The sequence below is a fragment of the Salvelinus namaycush genome, chromosome 15 (assembly GCF_016432855.1).
Source record: "Salvelinus namaycush isolate Seneca chromosome 15, SaNama_1.0, whole genome shotgun sequence".
Classification (NCBI taxonomy): domain Eukaryota; kingdom Metazoa; phylum Chordata; class Actinopteri; order Salmoniformes; family Salmonidae; genus Salvelinus; species Salvelinus namaycush.
Genome location: NC_052321.1, coordinates 40,339,908 through 40,364,833, shown reverse-complemented (window position 1 = coordinate 40,364,833; position 24,926 = coordinate 40,339,908). Strand labels below are relative to the sequence as shown.

Here is a 24,926-nt window from a genome sequence, read left to right as displayed (position 1 = left end):
AAATAAATGTTCTTATTGCCGATTCTTGCCATGCTCTATGCACCAGCAACTCGAGTCTGGGGACCATGTTAAATCTGAACCACATATGGGCCACATATAGTCCGGACCGGATTTGAACGAAGCATATGATTGGTTCAGATTTGGTTCGGACCAGATCAAATCAAGGCCAGTCAGAGAGAAGTGTCATCAATCCTCATCCCAGTTTTTCTCCATGTCAGGCAGTGCTGTTTCCATGGAGATCCACCACAGACCGCTGAGATCTCCACAGCTCCAAACCTTAAAAATGTGAAAAACATGGGCCGTCCATTCATCACTACAAAACAGACTTGACATTTAACCAGAGGGACTCAAACTGACAAGATGATTTATTGTCTTGAAGGAGCAGGACATCTCTTGCCTTCACCACACAATTTAAAGGTAAAACCAAACAAGGGCATTAAGCAAAAACAGAGATCGGCAACAGGTGGAGTCAATGACAAAGAGACGGAACAGTAACTGTTAATTTCTCCCATAGTCTAGTGTTTAGCCTGATTTTTATGAAGTGTAAGCCGGCTGAACTTACTACAACAGTGGCCTTATAGACTTTAACCAGTGTTTTTTCTGGTTAGGTCACATGATCAGGAAAAACTCAGGGAACTGACCCAGTATTCACTTACTCAAGCATTATGGCGAGGTCACAGGCACAGCCGTTTCCACAGTGACCACACAACTGCCCAAAATGGCTGCCATGCACGATGCACCAGAGACGGGTGATACTACCGGGTGTGTCACCGTCTCCTCTGAGAGGTGTGGTTCAGTAAACGGAAGCAAATCTGTCAGCGCCGCCAGCCCTGTCCTGTTATTAGGGAAGCAGCTGCATCACACAGGAAAGTCGATCAGTCAAAGGAGCCATTTACCAGAAATGTGAGCGATTCAAAACATTGGCGCAACTTTACTGTCCTACATCATTCAATTCCGCTCATCTAGAGAATAAACTTTCTGGCGCACGCAATATTCTATTATGTTCTCCCTTTGGTGTTACTAGTGGAGTTAGTCCTTGTGTGGTAATTACTCATTCGCTCAGATAAGTTGTCTGGAGAATCATTTGTGTTCTTGTTTCATTTTCATGACCTAGTAAACTACATTTTGTTTATGGAGAGTTTATCAAGTTTAGAATTTGAGCTCAACAACAACCCATGTCAACCTGGAGACAGAAATCTAGAACCTGGATCCTGTCATCCATTGTGTAAAATGCTTGCAGCCCACATGGACCTGGCCTCTCTCTGAAACAGGGGCAAGTGTTATTGTGGAATGTTCTGTTTAAACGATCTCAAGGCCCTGGACACGAGGGACACGAGGCTCCGGGGTTAGTTAGGGCTTGTTCTACAATGGGTTAGAGGGAGAGAGGGGTGGATATTGATGAACGGGGTAACAGGGGGTAGAGTTTCGACCCTGGCTGCTGTTCACTCACCAAAATCTAATTGTGCACTAATGAGTTCTGATGAGACGCAGACCCTACTGTACAACAGAGAAAGCCTCCTCAATACTCCTCTTCTGAAAGTTGCCAGCCTGCTTTCAGGCATAATGTAAACATGATATATGAGACAGAGGCCAAATGAGGCACATAGTATGGATTCCTGAGTGTTCCTGAGATTATTTGAACATGTTATGGACCCATAAAAAGTGACTGACTTGAACTGTGTAAATAGTTCAAGTTTATCCATTCAATACCATCTGCAGTTTTCATGTAAATAAAATTGTATTTTCCTCTCTGCTTATAAACCTATGGCTTAAAATAAACAAAACATAAAATATAAAGTTATCAATATGACAGCAGTAAATGTGCAATCAATGAGCTTTAAACATAAATGGTTGGGTGTTTTTCAGTGAGGATGAGAGAATATGTTAAAATGTGGTCAAAGCCAACACTGCCATCTGCTGGTGAAATTAACAGTGTGCACAATTGAGACATTCACAATCATTGATTGTGGGAGACTACATCCTTAGATCTGTCCCTATAATACAAGCATTCTAGGATAATATTAGCTTTAGGATGAGCACACTAGAGCCGACCCGTACTGGCTCTGACATTTAATTTTCAGTCCTTTCTAGCAGGGTTCCAGCATATATGGATGTGTTACCAGGCCAGTGCGACTTGACTCGGCTCAGTAAAGGTACAATTATTACACTGTGTCCATGCAGTACATTTGAAAGGACTGGATGGGTGTCACAGGAAAAGTATCTTTATTATCTGACATCGGAATAATTGACCAAACAGACATTTAAACCACTTCAAGTTACAGTTGAGTAGGAGACTTGTAGCTCATCTATTGTGATTGCACATCATCCTACGCTAACTAAACAGTATATTCACATGCCAACTACAAAAGGTGATCTAAGCATGGTAGCAAAGTAAAAGTCTAAATATGGTAACATAGTAATAATTACCACTCCTTTTCCATGTTCAGGCCATCATACAAGGCTATTCAGATAGGACAATGATTGTGTTTTGTGACCTGGTGTCTCTTAAAAAAGGTCCCCAATTGGGAAATGTTGATCCCATAGTCAAAGCAGTGGTAAGGCTTCTCAAAAGTTTAGATTTTACAGGTTTACAAAACTCTTTTCATATCCAGTACAGTCATAAAGAGATTCTCCAGTGTGGGTTTGCTGATGTGCTCTAAGGCCAGAAATCTGCCTGAAACGCTTCCCACAGTCAGAGCAGCGATGTGGTTTAACTCCAGTAGAGCGCATGTGAGGAGGCCTATGCGTAACTTGGTGTGTTTTTAGATAATCTACCCGGGTGAAACATTTCTCACAGTCAAGACATTTATACGGTTTTTCTCCAGTATGTTCACGCTGATGTATCTTTAAGTGTTTTCCGTGGCTAAACTGTTTTCCACACTCAGGGCAGACATAAGGCTTCTCCCCAGTATGCATTCGCTGGTGGTCTGTAAGGTTGCCTAGTTTACCAAAGCTCTTTCCACAGTCAGAGCAAAGGTACGGTTTTTCTTGTCTATGTATTATTCTCTGATGATTTTTCAATTGGGTGGAATTATTGTAGCTTTTCTCACATTCAGGACATTGGTATGGTTTCTCTCCATTATGCGCCATCATATGAACTTTCAACCGATCTGATCTTGTGAACTTCTCATCACAATGCGTACAATGAAAAGGCTTCTCTCCAGTATGTAACCGCTTGTGTTTTTTCAAATTACCTTCTGAAGAGAATCCTTTCCCGCACTCAGAACAGTGGTGAGGCTTCTCTCCAGTGTGTATCCTTTCGTGTGCTTTTAGGTCTTCTTCTATAAGGAAGGTAAGACCACAGTTAGAGCACAGGTGAGGTTTCTCTCCAGTGTGTTGTTGTTTATGTCTCTTAAAGGGTCTCCAAGATGTAAAACTTTCGTTACAGTCTGGACAGTGGTGACGGGGCTTCTCTCCAGTGTGTGTGTACAGGTGATGGTTAAGACCTGTTTGTGTTGTGAAAGTCTTTTCACACTGAGAGCACTGGTAAGGTCTCTCACCAGTGTGTATACGCACATGTTCTTTAAGATGTGATCGTTTTGAGTATCTCTTTTCACAGATGGGGCACTGGTGAGGCTTTACCCCAGTGTGAGTTCGCTGGTGGGCATTAAGGTTGCCCAGTAGAGCAAAGCTCTTTCCACAGTCAGAGCAAATGTAAGAAGATGCTGTATGCACTGCTCTCTGGTGAACTTTTAATTTGCTAGAATCATGGAATTTCTTCTCACAAACAGGGCATTGGTAAGGCTTCTCTTCAGAATGTATTTTCATATGATCTTTTAACTGGTCTGCTCTGGTGTACCGCTTATCACACTGTGTGCAGTGGAAAGGTTTCTCTCCTGAATGTAACAGCTTGTGTTTCTTTAAACAACCTGCGGTAGAGAAATTTCTCCTGCAGTCAGAGCAGTGGTGAGGATTCTCTGTGTGAATCCTTTCATGTGCTTTTAGATCTTCTAATAAAGGGAAACTAACACTACAGACAGAGCATTGGTGAGGCTTCTTTCCAGTGTGCTTATGTCTTTTCAATTCCAATGCATTTAGGAAATATAAATTGCAATTTTCACAATGGTAAAGTTTCTCTCCAGAGTGTGAGTACAGATGCCGCTTAAGATGTATTTGTTTTGTGAAAGTCTTCGCACACTGAGAACACTGGTAAGGTCTCTCACCAGTGTGTGAACGCAGGTGTTCTTTGAAATGTGAAGCGCTATGGTATTTTTTCCCACATTCAGGGCAGTGGTGAGACTTTTTCCCAGTGTTTGTTTGCTGGTGTTCTGTCAGGTTGTCTTGTTGAGCGAAATCTGTTCCACAGTCAGGGCTACGGTCAGGTTTTTTGACAGTATGGGCCATCTCTTGACATTGTTTTTCTACATTTATGGTAATTGATCTATTCTCAGAACCAGGCTGCTCCTCAGCATGAGTCTTCATATGTTCTTTCAACTCCTCTGAAGTACTGTACCTATTCTCGCAATGCAGACAGTGGAATGGCTTCTCTCCAGAATTTACTTGCAGGTGTTGAATAAGATCTGAGCTTTTTTTGACAGCATGTGATATTTCCTGACATTCTTGTTCTTCATGTCTGGAACTTGGTGACCTATTAGCAGAACTAGGCTGAGAATCAGGCTGCTCCTCATGAGTCATCATATGATCTTTTAACGCATCTGACCTATTGTACCTCTTGTCGCATTGCAGACAATGGAAAGGTTTCTCTCCCGTGTGTAACAGCATGTGTTCCTTTAAAGTTTCGTCAGTGGAGAAACTTTGATCACAGTCAGGGCTGTGGTGAGACATCTCCACCTTGTGTAATAACAGGTGGTCTTTAAGATTTGACTTCATTTTAAAACTCTTCTCACACTGACCACATTGGTAAGGCCGCTCCCCAGTATGTGCCATCATATGAACTTTTAACTGGTCTGATCTGATGAACCTCTTGTCACACTGATGGCAACAGAAAGGCTTAATCCCTGAATGTAGCCGCTTGTGTTTCGTTAAATACCGCACTGTAGAGAAAGTTCGCCCGCAGTCAGAGCAGTGGTGAGGCTTCTCTCCAGAGTGCACTGGCAGGTGTTGATAAAGATTTGAACTATTAATGAAACTCTTGTCACACTGTGAGCACTGGAAAGGCCTCTCACCACTATGAATTCGCATGTGTTTTTGAAGACCTGCATTGCTAGAGAATCTCTTCTTACATTCAGGGCATTGGTAAGAACTCACAGAAGAGAAACTATCATCGCTATCTGAACAGTGGGAAGACGTCTTTCCAGAATGTGGCTGCACGTGTCGTTGAGGGTGTGATAGTTTTGTGGAGCTCTTCTTACGTCGAGGGCTCTTTCCTTTGTCAACTTCCTGGTGTTGCACGCCTGATGTAGACAATGCCTCCACTGATGAGTCTGAGGACTCAGGAGGACACACTCCTGTCCGAATGACAACAGAAAAACATGTCAGTAGCTGCAACAAGTTACACTATATCAACTTCGGAAAGGAAGAGGTGCAAAGCTCGCTCACAATTTTTATTTTTTTATTTAAACAACTATTAAAAGATTGATGTTTCAGCCTTATTCAATGGACTTCATCTGAACATCAAGCTTTAACTGTTTAAATAAAACATGTTCATGATGAGGGAGAGTGTGCACTTTTTCCTTTTCAATGCACATTTTTTGGGGGTCGCACCTCAACTTACGTCGGTTAAGCACCCTCCACTTCTTTCCACTATATCAACTTTGAATGATAATATCAATTGTGCTCTCAAGTCCAATGTGACGTCATTACCACTTGTAGTGGATCTTTAATACAATCTGTCTATTCATACCTGCATTAGCAAAGAGTGAAATCAGATCCTCCTCCTTTTCCACTTTGATGTTGAATCTCTGCCCCAGCATAAACCTGCAGTCCTCCAGCAGCACCGTTGCATCCTGCTGTAGCGACTGGGCTCCACTGTCACAATCAGGAACCAGTGACTCCCTCTGCTGTGGTATAATGAGCCACTCTGGAGATGGATCCGCCAGCTGCCTGTTGTTGGGTAACCAAGCCCCTCCCTCATTCGGTTCACCATCGCCGCTTGCGTGTGAGCGTTCCACCTCTACCGTCGCTGACTGGCTGGGACTTGTAGGCACATTGCTAGCCTCTATCTGTATTCCTTTGATGTCTTCTTTCAGCTGGAGTAACTGAGAGATTCCCTGGTCCTCTGAATCCATTATAATTACATTTTCACAATACTCCCCTACTATACGACGCAACGAGCGCTGACTCTTCCCTTTGACTTCTGATCCGTCCTTGCCCCCTATTCCACAACGTCCGCACAAGTAATGTAAATTGTCCTCAGATAAAGTGTATAAACTCAGTTCAATTTCGTCCAGCAACGTTTCCCTCTCCCGACTCATATTGCCCTACTCACGTCACAACCACGACTGGTTAGACAGCTAGCTTTTGTAACGTCTCGGGACACTTTGCCCACTTCCCGTGTGATATGGGCTGATGCTCACGTGAACATAAAGCTGAGCGTTGCCTCCAGGGTGCCCAGAACTTATCTAGGACATGTCCTCGCTCTCCTGAAATAAAATCACACACAGAACAGGGAATGAAAATCAGCCAGCTTCCATTTGTTCCCCACTGACACTGTATGAGCTTAAGGTAAACAAATACTCAAATGTTTACTGAATGGTATCACAAGCGTTTACACCGAAACAGTAACATTGTTTAAAACAATATTTATTGACTTGTTCCTGGAGTGCCACAGGTAGGCAACTGTAGGGTTGCGTCAACCATCACATCTGATTTAAATCACTTCATCAAACAGTGGTGAAATTCAACACACCAGTGCCCAGTTTCCTGAGATGGCGCTTACCAGTACTTCCCGATTTGGTATACCGCAACAGAATGCTGTTGGTCCATTAAAATGATTGATGTCAGTAGACCTCTGATTGGCCTGCTCATCCAATGAGCCAACATTACATAATGTTCTCTAAGGAAATGGCAAGCATTTTTGAAACTGAGATACAAGTTTGAGGTGGGTTTTTTCCCCTCCAATTTAAGCTTTGGCTACAAAGAGTATACTGTAGGATGAGTCAAAAACCTTATTTGGGTAAGAGTTAACAGAAAATGTGAGATTTTCCCTGGACAGTTACTTTCAGCTTATGAATGCTTTAAATGATGCATAGTTCCTATAAAAACAGCCAAAGATGTCACATGCATTTCCCAATACTTTTAAAAAATATTTTACCTTTATTTAACCAGGTAGGCAAGTTGAGAACAAGTTCTTATTTACAACTGCAACCTGGCCAAGATAAAGCAGAACAGTGCGACAAAAACAGTTAAACAAATGTACAGTCAATAACACAATAGAAAAAATCTATATTTAAATAGGCCGGAGGCGAAATAATTACAATTTAGCATTAACACTGGAGTGATCGATGTGCAGATGATGATGTGCAAGTAGAGATACTGGGGTGCAAAAGAGCAAGAGGGTAAGTAATAATATGGGGATGAGGTAGTTGGGTGTGCTATTTACAGATTGGCTATGTACAGGTACAGTGATCGGTAAGCTGCTCTGACAGCTGATGCTTAAAGTTAGAGGGGGAAATATAAGTCTCCAGCTTCAGCGATTTTTGCAATTCGTTCCAGTCACTGGCAGCAGAGAACTGGAAGGAAAGGCGGCCAAAGAAAGGGTTGGCTTTGGGGATGACCACTGAAATATACCTGCTGGAGCGCGTGCCACGGGTGGGTGTCGCTATGGTGACCAGTGAGCTGAGATAAGGTGGGGCTTTACCTAGCAAAGACTTACAGATGACCTAGAGCCAGTGAGTTTGGCAACGAATATGTTGCGAGGGCCAGCCAACGAGAGCGTACAGGTTGCAGTGGTGGGTAGTATATGGGGCTTTGGTGACAAAACGGATGGCAATGTGATCGCAAATTGGATGTAGTCTGAGTAGAGTGTGGGGGCCATTTTGTAAATGACATCGCCGAAGTCAAGGATCGGTAGGATAGTCAGTTTTACGAGGGTATGTTTGGCAGCATGAGTGAAGGAGGCTTTGTTGTGAAATAGGAAGCCGATTCTAGATTTAATTTCAGATTGGAGATGCTTAATAATGTGAGTCTGGATGGAGAGAGTTTACAGTCTAACCAGACACCTAGGTATTTGCAGTTGTCCACATATTCTGATGCTAGTCGGGTGGGAGGGTGCGGGCAGCGATCGGTTGAAGAGCATGCATTTGGTTTTACTAGCATTTAAAAGCAGTTGGAAGCCACGGAAGAAGAGTTATGGCGTTAAAGCTCATTTGGAGGTTTGTTAGCACAGTGTCCAAAGAAGGGCCAGAGGTATACAGAATGGTGTCGTCTGTGTAGAGGTGAATCAGAGAATCACCAGCAGCAAGAGCGACATCATTGATATATACAGAGAAAAGAGTCGGCCTGAGAATTTAACCCCGTGACACCCCCATAGAGACTGCCAGAGGTCCGGACAATAGGCCCTCCGATTTGACACACTGAACTCTATCTGAGAAGTAGTTAGTGAACCAGTCATTTGTCTGCGAGGCAGTCATTTGAGAAACTAAGGCTGTTTAGTCTGCCGATAAGAATGCGGTGATTGAGAGTCGAAAGCCTTGGACAGGTCGATGAAGATGGCTGCACAGCACTGTCTTTTATCAACGGCGGTTATGATATCGTTTAGGACCTTTGGCGTGGCTAAGGTGCCCCCATGACCAGCTCGGAAACCAGATTGCATAGTGGAGAAGGAACGGTGGGATTCGAAATGGTCAGTGATCTGTTAACTTGGCTTTCGAAGATTTTAGAAAGGCAGGGCAGGATGGATATAGGTCTATTACAGTTTGGGTCTAATCTCAGATGATATGAGATGTTGAATAGGCTAGTAATAGGGGTTGCAACATTTTCGGCAGATAATTTTAGAGAGGGTCCAGACTGTCTAGCCCAGTTGATTTGTAGGGATCCAGATTTTGGAGCTCTTTCAGAACATCAGCTGTCTGGATTTGGGTGGAGAAGCTGGCGGGGCTTGGGCAAGTTGCTGCAGGGGGTGCTGAGATGTTGGCAGGGGTAGGAGTAGCCAGGTGGAAAGCATGGCCAGCCATAGAAAAATGCTTATTGAAATGATCGATTATCATAGATTTATCGGTGGTGACAATGTTTCCTATCCTCAGTGCAGTGAGCAGCTGGGAGGAGGTGCTCTTATTCTTCATGGACTTTACAATGTCCCAAAACTTTTTGGAATTAGTGCTAGAAGCAAATTTCTGTTTGAAAAAGCTAGCCTTAGCTTTTTTAACTGACTGAGTATATTGGTTCCTGACTTCCCTGAAAAGTTGCATATCGCAGGGGCTATTCGATGCTAAATACACCATGTAGAGAGATTGTTCATAAGTGTGTCATTGGTGCATGTGTTGATACAAAGAGGACTGAAAAGCAGGGCTGCTCTCAGAACAGCTTTCTCCATTAAAATCGTACCTTTACAATTATTTCACAATACTGACGAAGAATCAGCTCCAAGAGAGATATTACCACCTTTAGCTGCAAATATTGAGGCAGCTTCAAGGGGAAAAGAAGCAAGGCAAAGCAAAGCGGTGCATTCAATCCACTAATACTAAAACGTGCATTTAAGATAAACATAAATATTTGTAGTACTTTGAACAACGTTTATTTGAGGATGTTTGAGGTATGGTCAGCATTGTAAACAGTCAATTCTGGGACATCGAGATGTCTTAAAATAGGCAGAAAGCTTAAATTCTTGTTAATCTAACTGATATTAGAGTAAAAAAAGACCATGCTATTTTTTGAGGATAGTGCAAAACAATAAAACACTTATCACGGCAACTGGATTGATACATTCACTTCTGAAGGCAAATAACGTACTTACTGATACAAAATATTGTGCAGTGAAGTAATTCTTCACTGGATCAGTCAAACTTTGCCCACCCACTGCTGCCATCTTGTGGACAACATCTAAATTACACCTAGAATCCTCTCAACGTATGGCTTTTCTCTTGCATTTCGAAGATGAAAAGGCATATTTTTTTGTTGGTATTATCTTTTACCAGATCTAATGTGTTATATTCTCCTACATTAATTTCACATTTCCAAACTGTTTCCTTTGAAATGGTATCAAGAATATGCATATCCTTGCTTCAGGTACTGAGCTAAAGACAGTTAGATTTGAGTATGTCATTTTAGGCTAAAAAAATAAATTTAAAAAAAGTGTCCGATCCTTAAATGGGAAATTACACAATTGTTCAACATATTCATCATCTCCAGCACCACCCCAACATCAACATATGTGAAAATGGTGCGTTTCTATGTTCCGTAGTAAAAAAAGTGTTTCAAATGACAACCAAATAGTAGGCCATGCATGCCTAATCACAAATTAGTCATAATCACACAATGCACACCAGGGTCATTAGAAACACTTATCTTCCTCTGTCTTTTTTACAACAAAACATAGAAATGCACCATTTTCACATATGTTGATGTTTGGCAATGCTGTAGATGATGAATGTGAAGTTTCCCTTTAAGGTAGGAAACTTTATACAATTTGTTTTCATGTTCGTTATTATTTTCCCGATTGATTAAGATGACTCAGAAAATGAACTTTTGACACCTGGTGAGAGAGCTAGCTATCAGGTAGGGTGTCCAATCAAAAATACAATTTGACCACTGGGTAAAATAATTGTGCAGATGAACTAAGAAAATGAATGGTCCAAACCTTATGTCTCGATCATAAGCCAATCAAAAGTTAGAGTTTTTACCCTTGTAGGACAGCCAGAATTAGGGTGACTAAATCAATGGAGGCCTGAGAAAAAGTGGTCAAAAATCTGGAAAATAGTAAAGCGTCACCTAGGCTTGACTGTGTGCAAGAATTAAGGCTACTGGCTAACTGACGGGCTTACTTTCCCGTGTCATCTTCTCGAATCCACAAGACATAAAACAATAGAGGTAAGATGGATAGAGTTTGAGACATGTAGTATTTTCATATTTTAGTATACACTTCATATTAATTTGAAATTCCCTTTGAGATTTCTCACAAAAACAAGCGTATCGCTTGGAAATGTCAGAGCACAGAGCGTATAACAATTTCGATTTTATTTTTTCAAAGCCTTACATTTAATTGAACTAATGCCATGCTAATTTAGCTTTTTGAGACCCACCGAAACAACTTTGAAGACAACAACCACTAAATTTTAAATCCTCAAAAGTTGTTCAAATAAACCTGCAATGTAGGCTTGGGCGGTATTCAGATTGTCATACCGACCTTGTGCCATACCAGGATATTTGGTAATACCGAATAAGGGGTGTTGCTTTCAAATCCCACTGATACTCTGTAATTCGAAGGCTAACAAGTACATGTAAAATCTCATAGAGAATGGTAACTAAATGCTAATGAGCGCATTGAACATTTTCTGACCTAAACAATACAAGTAACAAAAAAATGCTACTCAGTTGGCTGCATGCACAAAACAAATATTAGCCAGCAAGGCTATTGATCCAGGAGGGGATGCTCTGCAGTTACCAAGCGAATGCTTGATTTTGGAAGAAGCCAACCCCTTAGCTAGATAGCTAACATGCTACTAAATTAGAAAACCAAATGCAATGCAGAGCATCTAGCACATTTTAAACAAACATTTTGTTGTGAATTCCATACTGTAATTAGATCAGTTTATAGCAGCATGTGCAAGGTGGTTACCAACAGTAAAAGGTATTTTTGCCATACCCGTGGTACACGGTCTGATATACCATGGCTGTCAGCCAATCAGCATTCAGGGCCCGAACCACCCAGTTTATAATTACAATTATAAACTGTGGTTTGAGTCCTGGATGCTGATTGGCTGACACCTGTGGTATACGGTCTGATATACCATGGCTATGACAAAACATGTATTATTTTTACTGCTCTAATTATGTTGGTAACCTGTTTGTAATAGCAATAAGGCACCTTGGGGGTTAGTGATACATTGCCAATATACCACGGCTAAGGGCTGCGATGTGTCGTGCCTAAGAACAGCCCTTAGCTGTGGTATATTGGCCATATACCACACCTCCCTGGGCCTTATTGCGTAAATAAATCCTGTTTACGCATGTGCATAACTATTAGATACATCTGACAGAGTTTGAGTGCTGAAAGAGGGACAGCGGATCTCGAAATCTCTGTGCAAGAAACACTTGGACAAAATAAAATGAATGTTAGGCTATTCTCTGACAATTGTGCAGTTTATTAAATGTGCCAGATGTTAAGAGTAGGGGTAACAGGACACACACAGAACGTTAGAGACATTTGGCTAGCCTGGTCCCAGATCTGTTTATGCTGACTTGCCAACTCCTACTTGTAGTCATGTCACTTTAAGAGTTGGGTATACAAACAGATCAAAAAACCAGGCTAACATTTGCCTGATTGTCAGAACAGAAAGAAACTTCAAAGTACTGGAGAACTACTCTCAAAATGACTTGCTTAATTAGAGGAATGATAGAAAGAAGAATGACGGTTTGTTTATTATATTTTGTAACTCCAGATAAATCACGTTGACAGTATCTCAGATGAATGTTGTAATGTTAGGGTTATTAGGGCAATGTAACTTGCATATTGTTTTCAGGTTTGAATGAGAATGTACTCCCCTAACCTTTCAGTAAAGGTCTGGATGTATTCATATTAATTGTGGATGTCTTTCCTTATATGCAAGACTAACTACCATGTTTACTTTGTTTCGGTGCAGATATGCCTTCAATATATTGTGGAGTGGGAAACAAGTGCGGTCTAACTTTATTAGCTGAGTGCTCTGCCATTTGTGACTGTAACCAGGTTACCATCGTAGTTTTTTTATGCTGAGTAAAGTAGCTTGGATTAAACATGTCACGACAGGCCTGATGGAAACAGAAAATGTGTTGGTGAAATTACCAAATGTCGACAAAACTAAATATGCTAGACACGTGGTATGTTTGTGTCAGTAAAATAAATAAATGTTTGAGATTGCAGTGGATACATTTTTTTTTACGCACAGATATGGAAATAAAAACCATCAAGTCTACAGTTGAAGTCGGAAGTTTACACACACACCTCAGTTTTTCACCATTCCTGACATTTAATCCTAGTAAAAATTCCCTGTCTTAGGTCAGTTAGGATCACCACTTTATTTTAAGAATGTGACATGTCAGAATAGTAGAGAGAATGATTAATTTAATCTTTCATCACATTCCCAGTGGGTCAGAAGTTCACATACACTCAATTAGTACTTGGTAGCATTGCCTTTAAATTGTTTAACTTGGGTCAAACGTTCGGGTAGCCTTCCAGAAGCTTCCCACAATAACTTGGGTGAATTTTGTCCCATTCCTCCTGACAGAGCTGGTGTTACTGAGTCAGGTTTGTAGGCCTCTTTGCTCGCACACGCTTTTTCAGTTCTGGCCACAAATTCTCTGATCGGATTGAGGTCAGGGCTTTGTGATGGCCACTCCAATACGTTGACTTTGTTGTCCTTAAGCTATTTTGCCACAACTTGGAAGTATGCTTGGGGTCATTGTCCATTTGGAAGACCCATTTGCAAACAAGCTTTAACTTCCTGACTTACGTCTTGAGATGTTGCTTCAATACATCCACAATTTTAATTCCTCATGATGCTATCTATTTTGTGAAGTGCACCAGTCCCTCCTGCAGCAAAGCACCCCCACAACATGATGCTGCCACCCCCATTCTTTGTATTATTTTTTTCGGTCTGGCAGGCTAAAGCGTTTTGTCAGTTACGCCTTCATCAGAGCATCCTCTGCTAAATAGAATTCGATTGAACATAACATTGATTTCAATATGATGGCAATATATAGGCCTATGTAGCCTATACTGTAGTAGGCTATTTATCTTTAAGGCAGTCATCCGTTTTCATTTCAAGCACCTTTCTATCATTTGCTTGTTTGTTACAATTGCAAAGACATTGGGACATTGTATTTGTAGTAAACTTTGTTCTTAAGTTATCAGCAGTCACAAAGAGACAAATAAACGTCTTGATTCTATACCGAATAAAAAAAGATAAAACGCAACATGTAAAGTGTTGGTCCCATGTTTCATGAGCTGACAAAGGATCAGAGAAATGTTCCATATGCACAATAAGCTCATTTCTCTCAAATTTTGTGCACAAATTTGTTTACATCCCTGTTACTGAGCATTTCTCCTTTGCCAAGATAATCCAGCCACCTGACAGGTGTGGCATATCAAGAAGCTCAAGAACTCAAGAACACTAGAACCGCCATAGACCAATGACATTTTGTAAATAGATTTTTCTATTTAAAAAAATAATAAAAAGCCATGTCCTGCTCCTTCCCTGACTTTTCCTAAATGTTTGTATGTCAGAATTTTGAAAATCAGACAGAAAAGTATTAGCGGTCACACCTATTCCCAACTTAACCCACTGAGAAAATGTGCTGTAGGACGTTGGTACCCAGCCAAGCGCTAAGGCGTATCTCTTTCTCCTCACTGAATGACACATGGATGAATGGGCAATAATTGTGCACCTCACTTCACAACTGAACAATAAGGAGGGTGAAGAGGTTTATTTAATTTAGAAAGACAAGTGTAATGATTAGTTTGTGTTATGCCTATATCAGCAGCAAATCATTTGACCGCTCTGTAAAAAGAAGCTGTTAAGCCACTTATTTACTGGAACTATTACACGTTGAACGTATTGAAAGGGAAACGAAAGCATGCTACGTGTTACAGTAGGCCTTTAGAATAATGCAAAACATACCCTTGACTATCCAAGTTGACGAGCGGGAAACAAAACAATGCCAGTCAGCCTGCACAGCCGGCCCATCGAAACGTCACCTAAATTATACAGAAACTAATTTCACACATGGGAGTTAGCCTACAGACAAGATTAAATTGACAATAATATTGAAATTCTTGGAGGTGCAGCTCCATTTCCAAAATGTCACTTTTTCTAAGAATATCCATGATGTCCATGCATTCAGCACATGACCGCTCTGGCTACTAAGCAAAAACTACTAACATAATGAAAAGAAAATATGCTATTCTGTCATCAATGGACGATAGAAACTGATAACGGTGCATGTCACTTAAATTAACTGAACGATGAGCATGATGAAGAGGGTGATTGAATTTAGAACAATAGTGTAATGAAGAATTGAGGGCAGTCTATTTTATTATGAAAGGCTGGAGATGGCACAGAATTTCTCCTCAGAGAGTCAAACGGCAAGGCGAACCAAACGAATGGACGCACTGGCTGCAGAATTTAGATGAGTTAGAGTCAGATGGAGGATAGGATATTGAGCTTGAAATCGACATTGCTGATGAAGTCTTTTCATCTGATTCTGACGTTGAAGGAGCCTCCGACGCCTGAGCCTCACCAAAGGAAAAAAAAAAAAACAGGAGCCAACTGAGACAGTGATCCCAACTGCCACCGTGAGACAGGAGTCGAGGATGGCGCGGTTTGGGTGAGAAAAAAAAAGTGTAACGAGTTTGTGACATGCAGATGTTGCAGCATATCAGAGATTGTGATGTCGCTCACGCACACAGAAAATAAAACTGGACATGGGACAGAGCATGGATGTGGAGTCAATTTGGTCTGATAGGTACGGGGTGGACTTTACCCCCCCAGAGAGAACAGCCACGCAACCGCTTCAGAGAGATTATGCCACACCTGCGGCAGGTGCACGTGTAACAAGGCAAATAAAAACGGTTTGCTGTGCAACCGATTTGTTTGTGGGGTTTACACACAAAGCCCGGAAGCTGGTGCGCTGACTGTGGACCTGAAGCAGAAAGAGAAACGAGATTGATTAACGCGTAACGGCACGGGTATAAGGGCACAATACAGAGTCCGATACAATCAACAAATTACTTGTTATATAAATCTTGTCATGAATATATTCCCACAAATATTTCTTTATACAATTCATCCTTTACAATTGTTCATGCACTGGTGCTTTTGTTTAGGAATACGACAACATGGCTGGTTATATCATCTTCATTTCTACGTTGACAAAAGAAGCTGTAAACTTTACTGCGACTATTACTCATCGAATCTACAAATAAAGCTGATCAAATGTATTACAATAATGTTTTTATTGTAAGGCTAGAAAAAATAGGCTATAGGCCTACGTTTTTTCTAGTACTTCGTAGAATTATACAAAACATATACTTTACACTCAACAAATGACTATTGTTGTTATTTTCTTATATTGATAGATTTCAATGAATATTTCTTCATACAATTAATCCTTTACAATAGTTTATGCACTACTTATCAAGTGTTGGCACTAGAGGTCGACCGATTATGATTTTTCAACGCCGATACCGATTATTGGAGGACCCAAAAAAAAGCCGATACCGATTAATCGGACGATTTTGTTGTTGTTGTAATAATGACAATTACAACAATACTGAATGAACACTTATTTTAACTTAATACATCAACAAAATCAATTTATCCTCAAATAAATAATGAAACATGTTCAATTTTGTTTAAATAATGCAAAAAAACAAAGTGTTGGAGAAGAAAGTAAAAGTGCAATATGTGCCATGTAAGAAAGCTAACGTTGAAGTTCCTTGCTCAGAACATGAGAACATATGAAAGCTGGTGGTTCCTTTTAACATGAGTCTTCAATATTCCCAGGTAAGAAGTTTTAGGTTGTAGTTATTATAGGAATTATAGGACTATTTCTCTCTATACCATTTGTACTTCATATACCTTTGACTATTGGATATTCTTATAGGCACTTTAGTATTGCCAGTGTAACAGTATAGCTTCCATCCCTCTCCTCGCCGCTACCTGGGCTAGAACAGCCACCCTCGAAGCAGCGTTACCCATGCAGAGCAAGGGGAACAACTACTCCAAGTCTCAGAGCGAGTGACGTTTGAAACGTTATTAGTGCACACCCTGCTAACTAGCTAGCCATTTCACATCAGTTACACCAGCCTAATCTCTGGAGTTGATAGGCTTGAAGTCATAAACAGCGCAATGCTTGAAGCATTGCGAAGAGCTGCTGGCAAAACGCACGAAAGTGCTGTTTGAATGAATGCTTACGAGCCTGCTGGTGCCTACCATCGCTCAGTCAGACTGCTCTATCAAATCACAGACTTAATTATAACATAACACACAGAAATACGAGCCTTAGGTCATTAAGTCGCTCTGGATAAGAGCGTCTGCTAAATGACTTAAATGTAATGTAAATTAATATGGTCCAATCCGGACACCATCATCTCGAAAACAAAATGTTTATTCTTTCAGTGAAATACGGAACCGGGTGGCATCCATAAGTCTAAATATTCCTGTTACATTGCACAACCTTCAATGTTATGTCATAATTACGTTAAATTCTGGCAAATTAGTTCGCAACGAGCCAGACGGCCCAAACTGTTGCATATACCCTGACTCTGCGTGCAATGAACGCAAGAGAAGTGACAATTTCACCTGGTTAATATTGCCTGCTAACCTGGATTTCTTTTAGCTAAATATGCAGGTTTAAAAATATATACTTCTGTGTATTGATTTTAAGAAAGGCATTGATGTTTATGGTTAGGTACACGTTGGAGCAACGACAGACCTTTTTCACGAATGCGCACCGCATCGATTATACGCAACGCAGGACACGCTAGATAAACTAGTAATATCAACCAGGTGTAGTTATAACTAGTGATTATGATTGATTGATTGTTTTATATAAAGATAAGTTACCTTGGCTTCTTACTGCATCCGCGTAACAGGCGGGCTCCTCGTGAGGCAGGTGGTTAGAGCGTTGGACTAGTTAACCGTAAGGTTGCAAGATTGAATCCCTGAGCTGACAAGGTAAAAATCTGTTGTTCTGCCCCTGAACAAGGCAGTTAACCCACCGTTTCTAGGCCGTCATTGAAAATAAGAATGTGTTCTTAACTGACTTGCCTAGTTAAATAAAGGTGTAAAAAATTAAAAATATAGATTTTTTTTAAATCGGCATCCAAAAATAACGATTTCCGATTGTTATGAAAACGGCCCTAATTAATCGGCGAATTCCGATTAATCTGTCGACCTCTAGTTGGCACCGTTGTTTGCACACCTAGCGGGTTGATATGTATCTGATGCATGTGCTAAAGGGCACACCCAGCAAAGTTCACAACGTTCTCTAGCCGGCACTTATAGGCTCTTGTGATAAACAGCATGATCATTACACAGGTGCACCTTGTGCTGGGGACAATAAAAGGCTACTAAAATGTGCAGTTCTGTCACAACACAACGCCACAGACGTCTCAAGTTGAGGGAGCATGCAATTGGCATGCTGACTGCAGGAATCTCCACCAGAGCTGTTGCCAGATATTTGAATGTTCATTTCTCTACCATAAGCCACCTCCAATGACGTTATAAAGAATTTGTCAGTACGTCCATCCGGCCTCACAACAGCACACCACGTGTTACCACGCCAGCCCAGGACACCCACATCCGGCTTCTTCACCTGCAGGATCGTCTGCGACCAGACACCCGGACAGCTGATGAAACTGTGGGTTTGCACAACCAAAGAATTTCTACACAGAAACCGTCTCAGGAAAGCATCTGCATGCTCGTCGTCCTCACCTTGGTTTTGACCTGACTCCACTTCAGCGTCGTAACCGACTTCAGTGGGCAAATGCTCATCTTCGATGGCCACTGGCACGCTGGAGAAGTGTGCTCTTCACGGATGAATCCCGGTTTCAAGTGTACCGGGCAGATGGCGTGTTTGGCATTGTTTGGGCAAGCGGTTTGCTGATGTCAACGTTGTGAACAGAGAGTCCCATGGTGGAGGTAGGGTTATGGTATGGGCAGGCATAAGCTACGGACAACGAACACAATAGAATTTTATCAATGGCCATTTGAATGCTCAGAGATACTGAACGAGATCCTGAGGCACATTGTCGTGTCATTCACCTGCCGCCATCACCTCCATGTTTCAGCATGTCGCAAGGATCTGTTCACAATTCCTGGAAGCTGAAAATGTCCCAGTTCTTCCATGGCCTGCATACTCACCAGACATAGCCAGCAGCATACCACCCTGCATACCACTACTGGCTTGCTTCTGAAGCTAAGCAGGGTTGGTTCTGGTCAGTTCCTGGATGGGAGACCAGATGCTGCTGGAAGTGGTGTTGGAGGGCCAGTAGGAGGCACTCTTTCCTCTGGTCTAAAAACAATAATATCCCAATGCCCCAGGGCAGTGATTGGGGACATTGCCCTGTGTAGGGTGCTGTCTTTCGGATGGGACGTTAAACGGGTGTCCTGACTCTCTGAGGTCATTAAAGATCCCATGGCACTTATCGTAAGAGTAGGGGTGTTAACCCCGGTGTCCTGGCTAAATTCCCAATCTGGCTCTCAAACCATCATGGTCACCTAATAATCCCCAGTTTACAATTGGCTCATTCATCCCCCTCCTCTCCCCTGTAACTATTCCCCAGGTCGTTGCTGCAAATGAGAATGTGTTCTCAGTCAACTTACCTGGTAAAATAATGGATAAAAAAAAAAAAAAAAAAAAAAATGTCAGCCGTTGAGCATTTTTGGGATGCTCTGGATCGACGTGCACAACAGCATGTTCCAGTTACCGCCAATATCCAGCAACTTCACACAGCCATTGAAGAGTGGGACAACATTCCACAGGCCACAATCAACAGCCTGATCAACTCTAAGCAAAGGAGGTGTTTCCCGCTGCATGAGGCAAATGGTGGTCACACCAGATAATGACTGGTTCTGATCCACGCACCTACTTTTTTTAAGGTATCTGTGACCAACTAATGCATATCTGTATTCACAGGAATGTGAAATCTATAGATTAGGGCCTAATTTATTTATTTAAAGTGAATGATTTCCCTATATGAACTGTAACTAAGTGAAATCTTTGAAATTGTTGCAGTTTGCGTTTATATTTTCTTTCAGTTTATGTTTAGCAGATATCTTCTGTGTAAAGAGAGGACAATGAAAAGACTAATCTGTCTTTTAGTTATCAAAATTCTCAACTTAATTGAGCGAACAACAGTAGGTCTGTATCTCATTGGCACCAGTAAAGAGCATCGGGCATATTCCCGATGAGTGTGCACATTCACTCTATCATTGTTGGGTCAATGCCACTTAAAAAAGTTTTGGGGACAATAATTTCCTCCTCCAGTTTAGATGAGTCATTCTATTTGTGTATCCCCTTCTCATAGACCTAATTATACAGACAAGGTCGTTTTTATTGATCAATTTGTCAGAGTAGTAATTGTAATTTGTAATTTGTCGTAACAAACAAATATCCTGCTAATGTCTCCAGTCTTATAAAGTGTTGCATGAAGAATTGCATGAAGTGTTTTTCCCGTGCAAAGAAAGAGGAAACATGATATTTGACCTTTATTTAACTAGGCAAGTCAGTTAAGAACAAATTCTTATTTTCAATGACGGCCTAGGAACAGTGGGTTACTGCCTTGTTCAGGGGCAGAACGACAGATTTTTACCTTGTCAGCTCTGGGATTCGATCTTGCAACCTTTTGGTTACTAGTCCAACGCTCTAACCACTAGGCTACCTGCCGCCCCACGAAGCCCAGGCCTCTACTGTATAAGCGCTCAGCCATGCATTGGTATTTTTTGCAAATAGTGATTGAGTTATATTATTAGCCTCAATTATACCTATCCAACCTACTCATCACATTACAACTACTCATCACAGTCTGCAAATACAATGGAATGCATTATAATATAAAGTGAATTTTATGTTGAAAATTTGCTTCCCCAAACTTGAAACTCACGCACCGCATACGCTAGTGACTTTGCTGTTCGTTACACGACTTGTTGTCTGAGGAAAAGTAAATGTAGCCAGTTATTCTAACATTTTCAAAAGGCCACACGTCATTGCATCCTCAACATGCATGTTCTGTTAAGATGAATTATCATCATTCTGAGCATCGTGGGTGGACGCCCTAATCAGGTTACATTGGGTCCGGTAAATTTTCATAACAGAAACCCTGCTCCACTCACAACTCAGACCATGCGTACGCACAACTTCTAGTGGTTCATTAATTGCACTGAAAACAAATATTGTTATTTTGGGGGAAATGGTGTTTGATGGACGGGAATTAAAATAATGTTAGGCTAATAAAACATCCAAATGTAGGCCTAATGATAAAACATTAATTTGCCCTTTCATCTTGTTCTTGATACCATGTCTTGACCGATTTCATGGCAATGCTAATATGGCAAAAATATTTGCTAGCTAGCTAATCAACAACTAACAATGTATTTGAGAGAACAGTTGCTCATTGTGCAGATGTGTTTGTTTTCAATAAGCCTTGGAGACTAAATACAGTTTACATGTTGTCAACAATCTAAGCCAAGACTGTCTGCTTTGCCCCATGGTTGCATATGCATCGGTTTTGTTGCTAAATAACCAACCCATCTATAGATGGCTTGCAGTTGAGTCATGAATCACCTAGCCACCACACCAGACGCCATGTTGGAAGTCCTCCAATCGTCCCTTTTGCTACCACCAGAAACGTTGGGAAGATAGAAAAACTAAATAATTGCTAAGGACCCAGAAAACAGAGGCAGAACCTATTCAAGTAAATAAATAGATTTTGAAAATGATCAAACACAATATATTATTAGCTAGCTTGCTACAGACACTTAGTGTGCAGGCTAACTCAAATGAGCTGCTAATGTAATGTCCGCTAGTTAGCTAGCGATACAGTTTGTAAAGTTACTAGAAATTCCATAATCACCAACTTGCTAACCTCACACTAGCTAGTCATCCATCTTGATGTATTTATCGTTTAACTCCAAATCCATTTGTAGCTAGCTAACTAACAGCCATGGGAGAGGGTGAATGGATTAGCAAGCGCTGTCAGAGAAGGGAGAGTAGGCTACTCTGGATAGGGCAGGTACCTTTGAGGGAGGACATTATGAAACTATTCTCCAGTTCCAGTCCCTAGCGAGAAAAACTGAGGACATACATATAGCAACATAATATTCAAACCATGTCAGCAGATGGAGGTCCTCTAGTGTCCTACGTTTTCATAACTGCATGTTAATGAATTGTTTATGGTTCATTGAACAAGCATGGGAAACAGTGTTTAAACCCTTTACAATGAAGATCTGTGAAGTTATTTGGATTTTTACGAGTTATCTTTGAAAGACAGGGTCCTGAAAAAGGGACGTTTCTTTTTTTTTGCTGAGTTTATATGAGGCTAATCATTACACTAGATTGTGTACATGCCTTGTGCTGCCATGAAATGTTTTATTGCAAATGCAACCCTTGTAATCTAGGTGGAGAAATTTCTGGAAGCAGAAGATGGGACCCTTAAAACATACATACAACTACAACCAAGTTCAATGTCAGATAGACCTTCTGGGAGAAAAGTGAGTGGCACTTGGAGATGCCACTGCGATAATGAAGATGGTTTGCCTAAGACTACCACAACAATTACATTGTCTATGCTAAACCTTTTTAAATTGTAAAGAAAAAGTAGTTGGGCTATAAGAAATACTTTCTATTCAATGGGGCTAGGCAAAGCAGAGAAGACCAAATATTTTTAAATTTCACCCATACAACAATATCACCTATTAAAGTACAGTATTTTTACAAAATCATAAACAATGGTCTAACTTACATTTTAAATGTTTAAGGGTCACCTAGCAGGTCACCTAGTGGTTTGAGCGTTGGGCCAGTAACTGAAAGGTTGCTAGAATCCCCGAGCTGACAAGGTAAAAATGTGTCGTTCTGCCCCTGAACAAAGCAGTTAACCCACTGTTCCTAGGCCGTCATTGTAAATAAGAATTTGTTCTCAACTGACTTGCCTAGTTGAACAAAAAATAAAAAGGGGGCACTGTTGTTATGACGACAAGGTGAAGGTGCTCTACCCAAATGGCACAACGGAATCATTCAGATCGACCAAAGCACAGCATATAAAAATCATCATATCACCGCCCTTTTACGGCAACTGCACCGCCCACAACCGCAAGGCTCTCCAGAGGGTGTCGCAGTCTGCCCAACGCATCACTAGGGGCAAACTACCTGCCATCCAGGATTGACAACACGAGTGGAACTAGATATGGAATGCCGTTTGGGTATTTGCGTGTCAAAAAACATACACGTCAAATAACACTATTTGAAGTGTCAAATAAGCTTGTTTACCAATCAGGACCCAAATATGACATACAACGTGGATGGTTTGAGCCTGATAACTAAAGGACTTTGGGGAAAAAAGCACTAGGGTACTGTGTAGGCTGATACCTAACGATTGGAGATCAATGAGATGGGGTAAGGGTGTACAGTGCAATATGAATGTCAATACGCACAATAAACTGACTGTGGGAAATATTTCCGTAAACTCTTCAGTTGTTCTCTGGGTGTCACCAAGTAGACCGATACCTCATTACATTGCTCCACATGCCAACCATGTTTAACATGATCAAGTCTAAATGTGGCCTGATTTCACCAATTGTAACCTTATGCATCAATTTCAAAGAGGGACTTTTATTTTAAAGGCGAAGCGCAAATTCCACTATTGTGGCTAATCCTCATTGTGGCTAGCGTCACAACATAATCTGGTCCAGTCAAACAATTGTATAGTAGTCAAATGATGCTTTCTGGCTGCTTATATCGTTAGTTTTGGGCAACAGGGTTAAATAGTGGACTAGCTAGTTATTTCAATAGGAGAACAACAAGTGGCTACCTAGCTAATACATACTCACATGGATTCCTAAATCATTGCTAAGAATATTGAAAATGACTGCCGTTTCTACTGTTTATTGTTTTCAGGCTGGTTGCTTATAACATCTGTATCGTTTGATCCTGATCTAATTTCAAATGCTCACACAGACGTTTTCACATTCGGTCGAACAAATAATGCCTTATTACCAACGCAGTATTGTCCAGCTTTGACAGTGATCGTAATGGTGGCACTTGGCTTGCACGTGCAAATTCAGCACAAACAACATTCTAGTCTATAATAGAATTGTGTTATTTGACTTGTCAAATAAATTAAAAGCTTATTTGACACGTCAAATAGTGTTTTGACACAAAGACCCAAACGGCGTTCCATAACTAGACGCTAAGTAGGTTTATTTCACTCACAAGCTTTACGATATGAGAATGTGTAACGCTACCATGCTGAAAAGTCAAATATTTGTAATCATTCTGTCGTTTCAAGGTTCAATTGCCTAGCTGATTAGCAATACTGGCTAACTAGCGATATAGTTCGTTTGGCGTTCTCTTGCTAGCTAACGTTACCGTAGCTAGCTGCAAGTGATTCGAACAATGCACATACTTTTACCGCGTGCACGCGTTCCTCATTGGTAGGTACATTTCAGGACTAAGCTATTCGACTTCTCCTGACAAAGCAACATTAGCAATGTATTTAAAAGGTGAACAAATTATATGAACCAAAATCGGACCTTTTTACATACCTGCTTCTCCAAAAAAACTGCCTTCTCTCTGAAGACGCTGGCCTGGCTGCGGTTGCCACAAAGTCAACATTGGCTATACGTAAAAATGATTGAAAACAATAATTTGTCTTTTAGTCTTAATTCAAGGTTAGTCATAATGTTAGCAGTGTGGTTACGTTTAAATAATTTTAAGATGAGAAATGGTAATACTGGTGAGGTTATTACTCTGTGGTAGTTAGTGGCGATATCTATACGGGATCCTTGGGACGTCACTGCACTTCTTCTCTGAGATTTAACGGCAGTTGGCATCCAATTTGTTGCATTACCGCCACCTACTAGACTGGAGTAAAACTTCCTTCTACTTTACTTGAAAAATCTAATCAAAGTTTATTTGTCACGTGCGCGGAATACAACAGGTGTAGTAGACCTTACAGTGAAATGCTTACTTACAGGCTCTAACCAATAGTGCGAAAAAGGAATTAGGTGAACAATAGGTAAGTAAAGAAATAAAACAACAGTAAAAAGACAGGCTATATACAGTAGCGAGGCTACATACAGACACCGGTTAGTCAGGCTGATTGAGGTAGTATG

The 24,926-nt window shown here is 41.0% G+C and overlaps 1 protein-coding gene across 1 annotated transcript; it reads right to left on the bottom strand.

Annotated features, from left to right (window-relative positions):
- Positions 1-2,206: 2,206 nt before the first annotated feature.
- Positions 2,207-24,595, bottom strand: LOC120060528 (zinc finger protein 585A-like). The gene is made up of 3 exons (XM_039009912.1): positions 24,357-24,595; positions 5,804-6,542; positions 2,207-5,408 (listed from the first exon to the last, which is right to left on the bottom strand). The coding sequence occupies exons 2-3, from the start codon at positions 6,372-6,374 to the stop codon at positions 2,581-2,583; spliced, it is 3,399 nt and encodes a 1,132-aa protein (XP_038865840.1). The 5' UTR covers positions 6,375-6,542; positions 24,357-24,595; the 3' UTR covers positions 2,207-2,580.
- Between the last annotated feature and the right edge of the window lie 331 nt (positions 24,596-24,926).

Excerpts from the sequence above, each read along its gene's own strand:
- LOC120060528 (XM_039009912.1), bottom strand. The coding sequence starts at position 6,374 with ATGAGTCGGGAGAGGGAAACGTTGCTGGACGAAATTGAACTGAGTTTA. Across the intron at positions 5,409-5,803 it reads TTCACTCTTTGCTAATGCAG|GAGTGTGTCCTCCTGAGTCC; the intron begins GTATGAATAGAC and ends TCATTCGGACAG.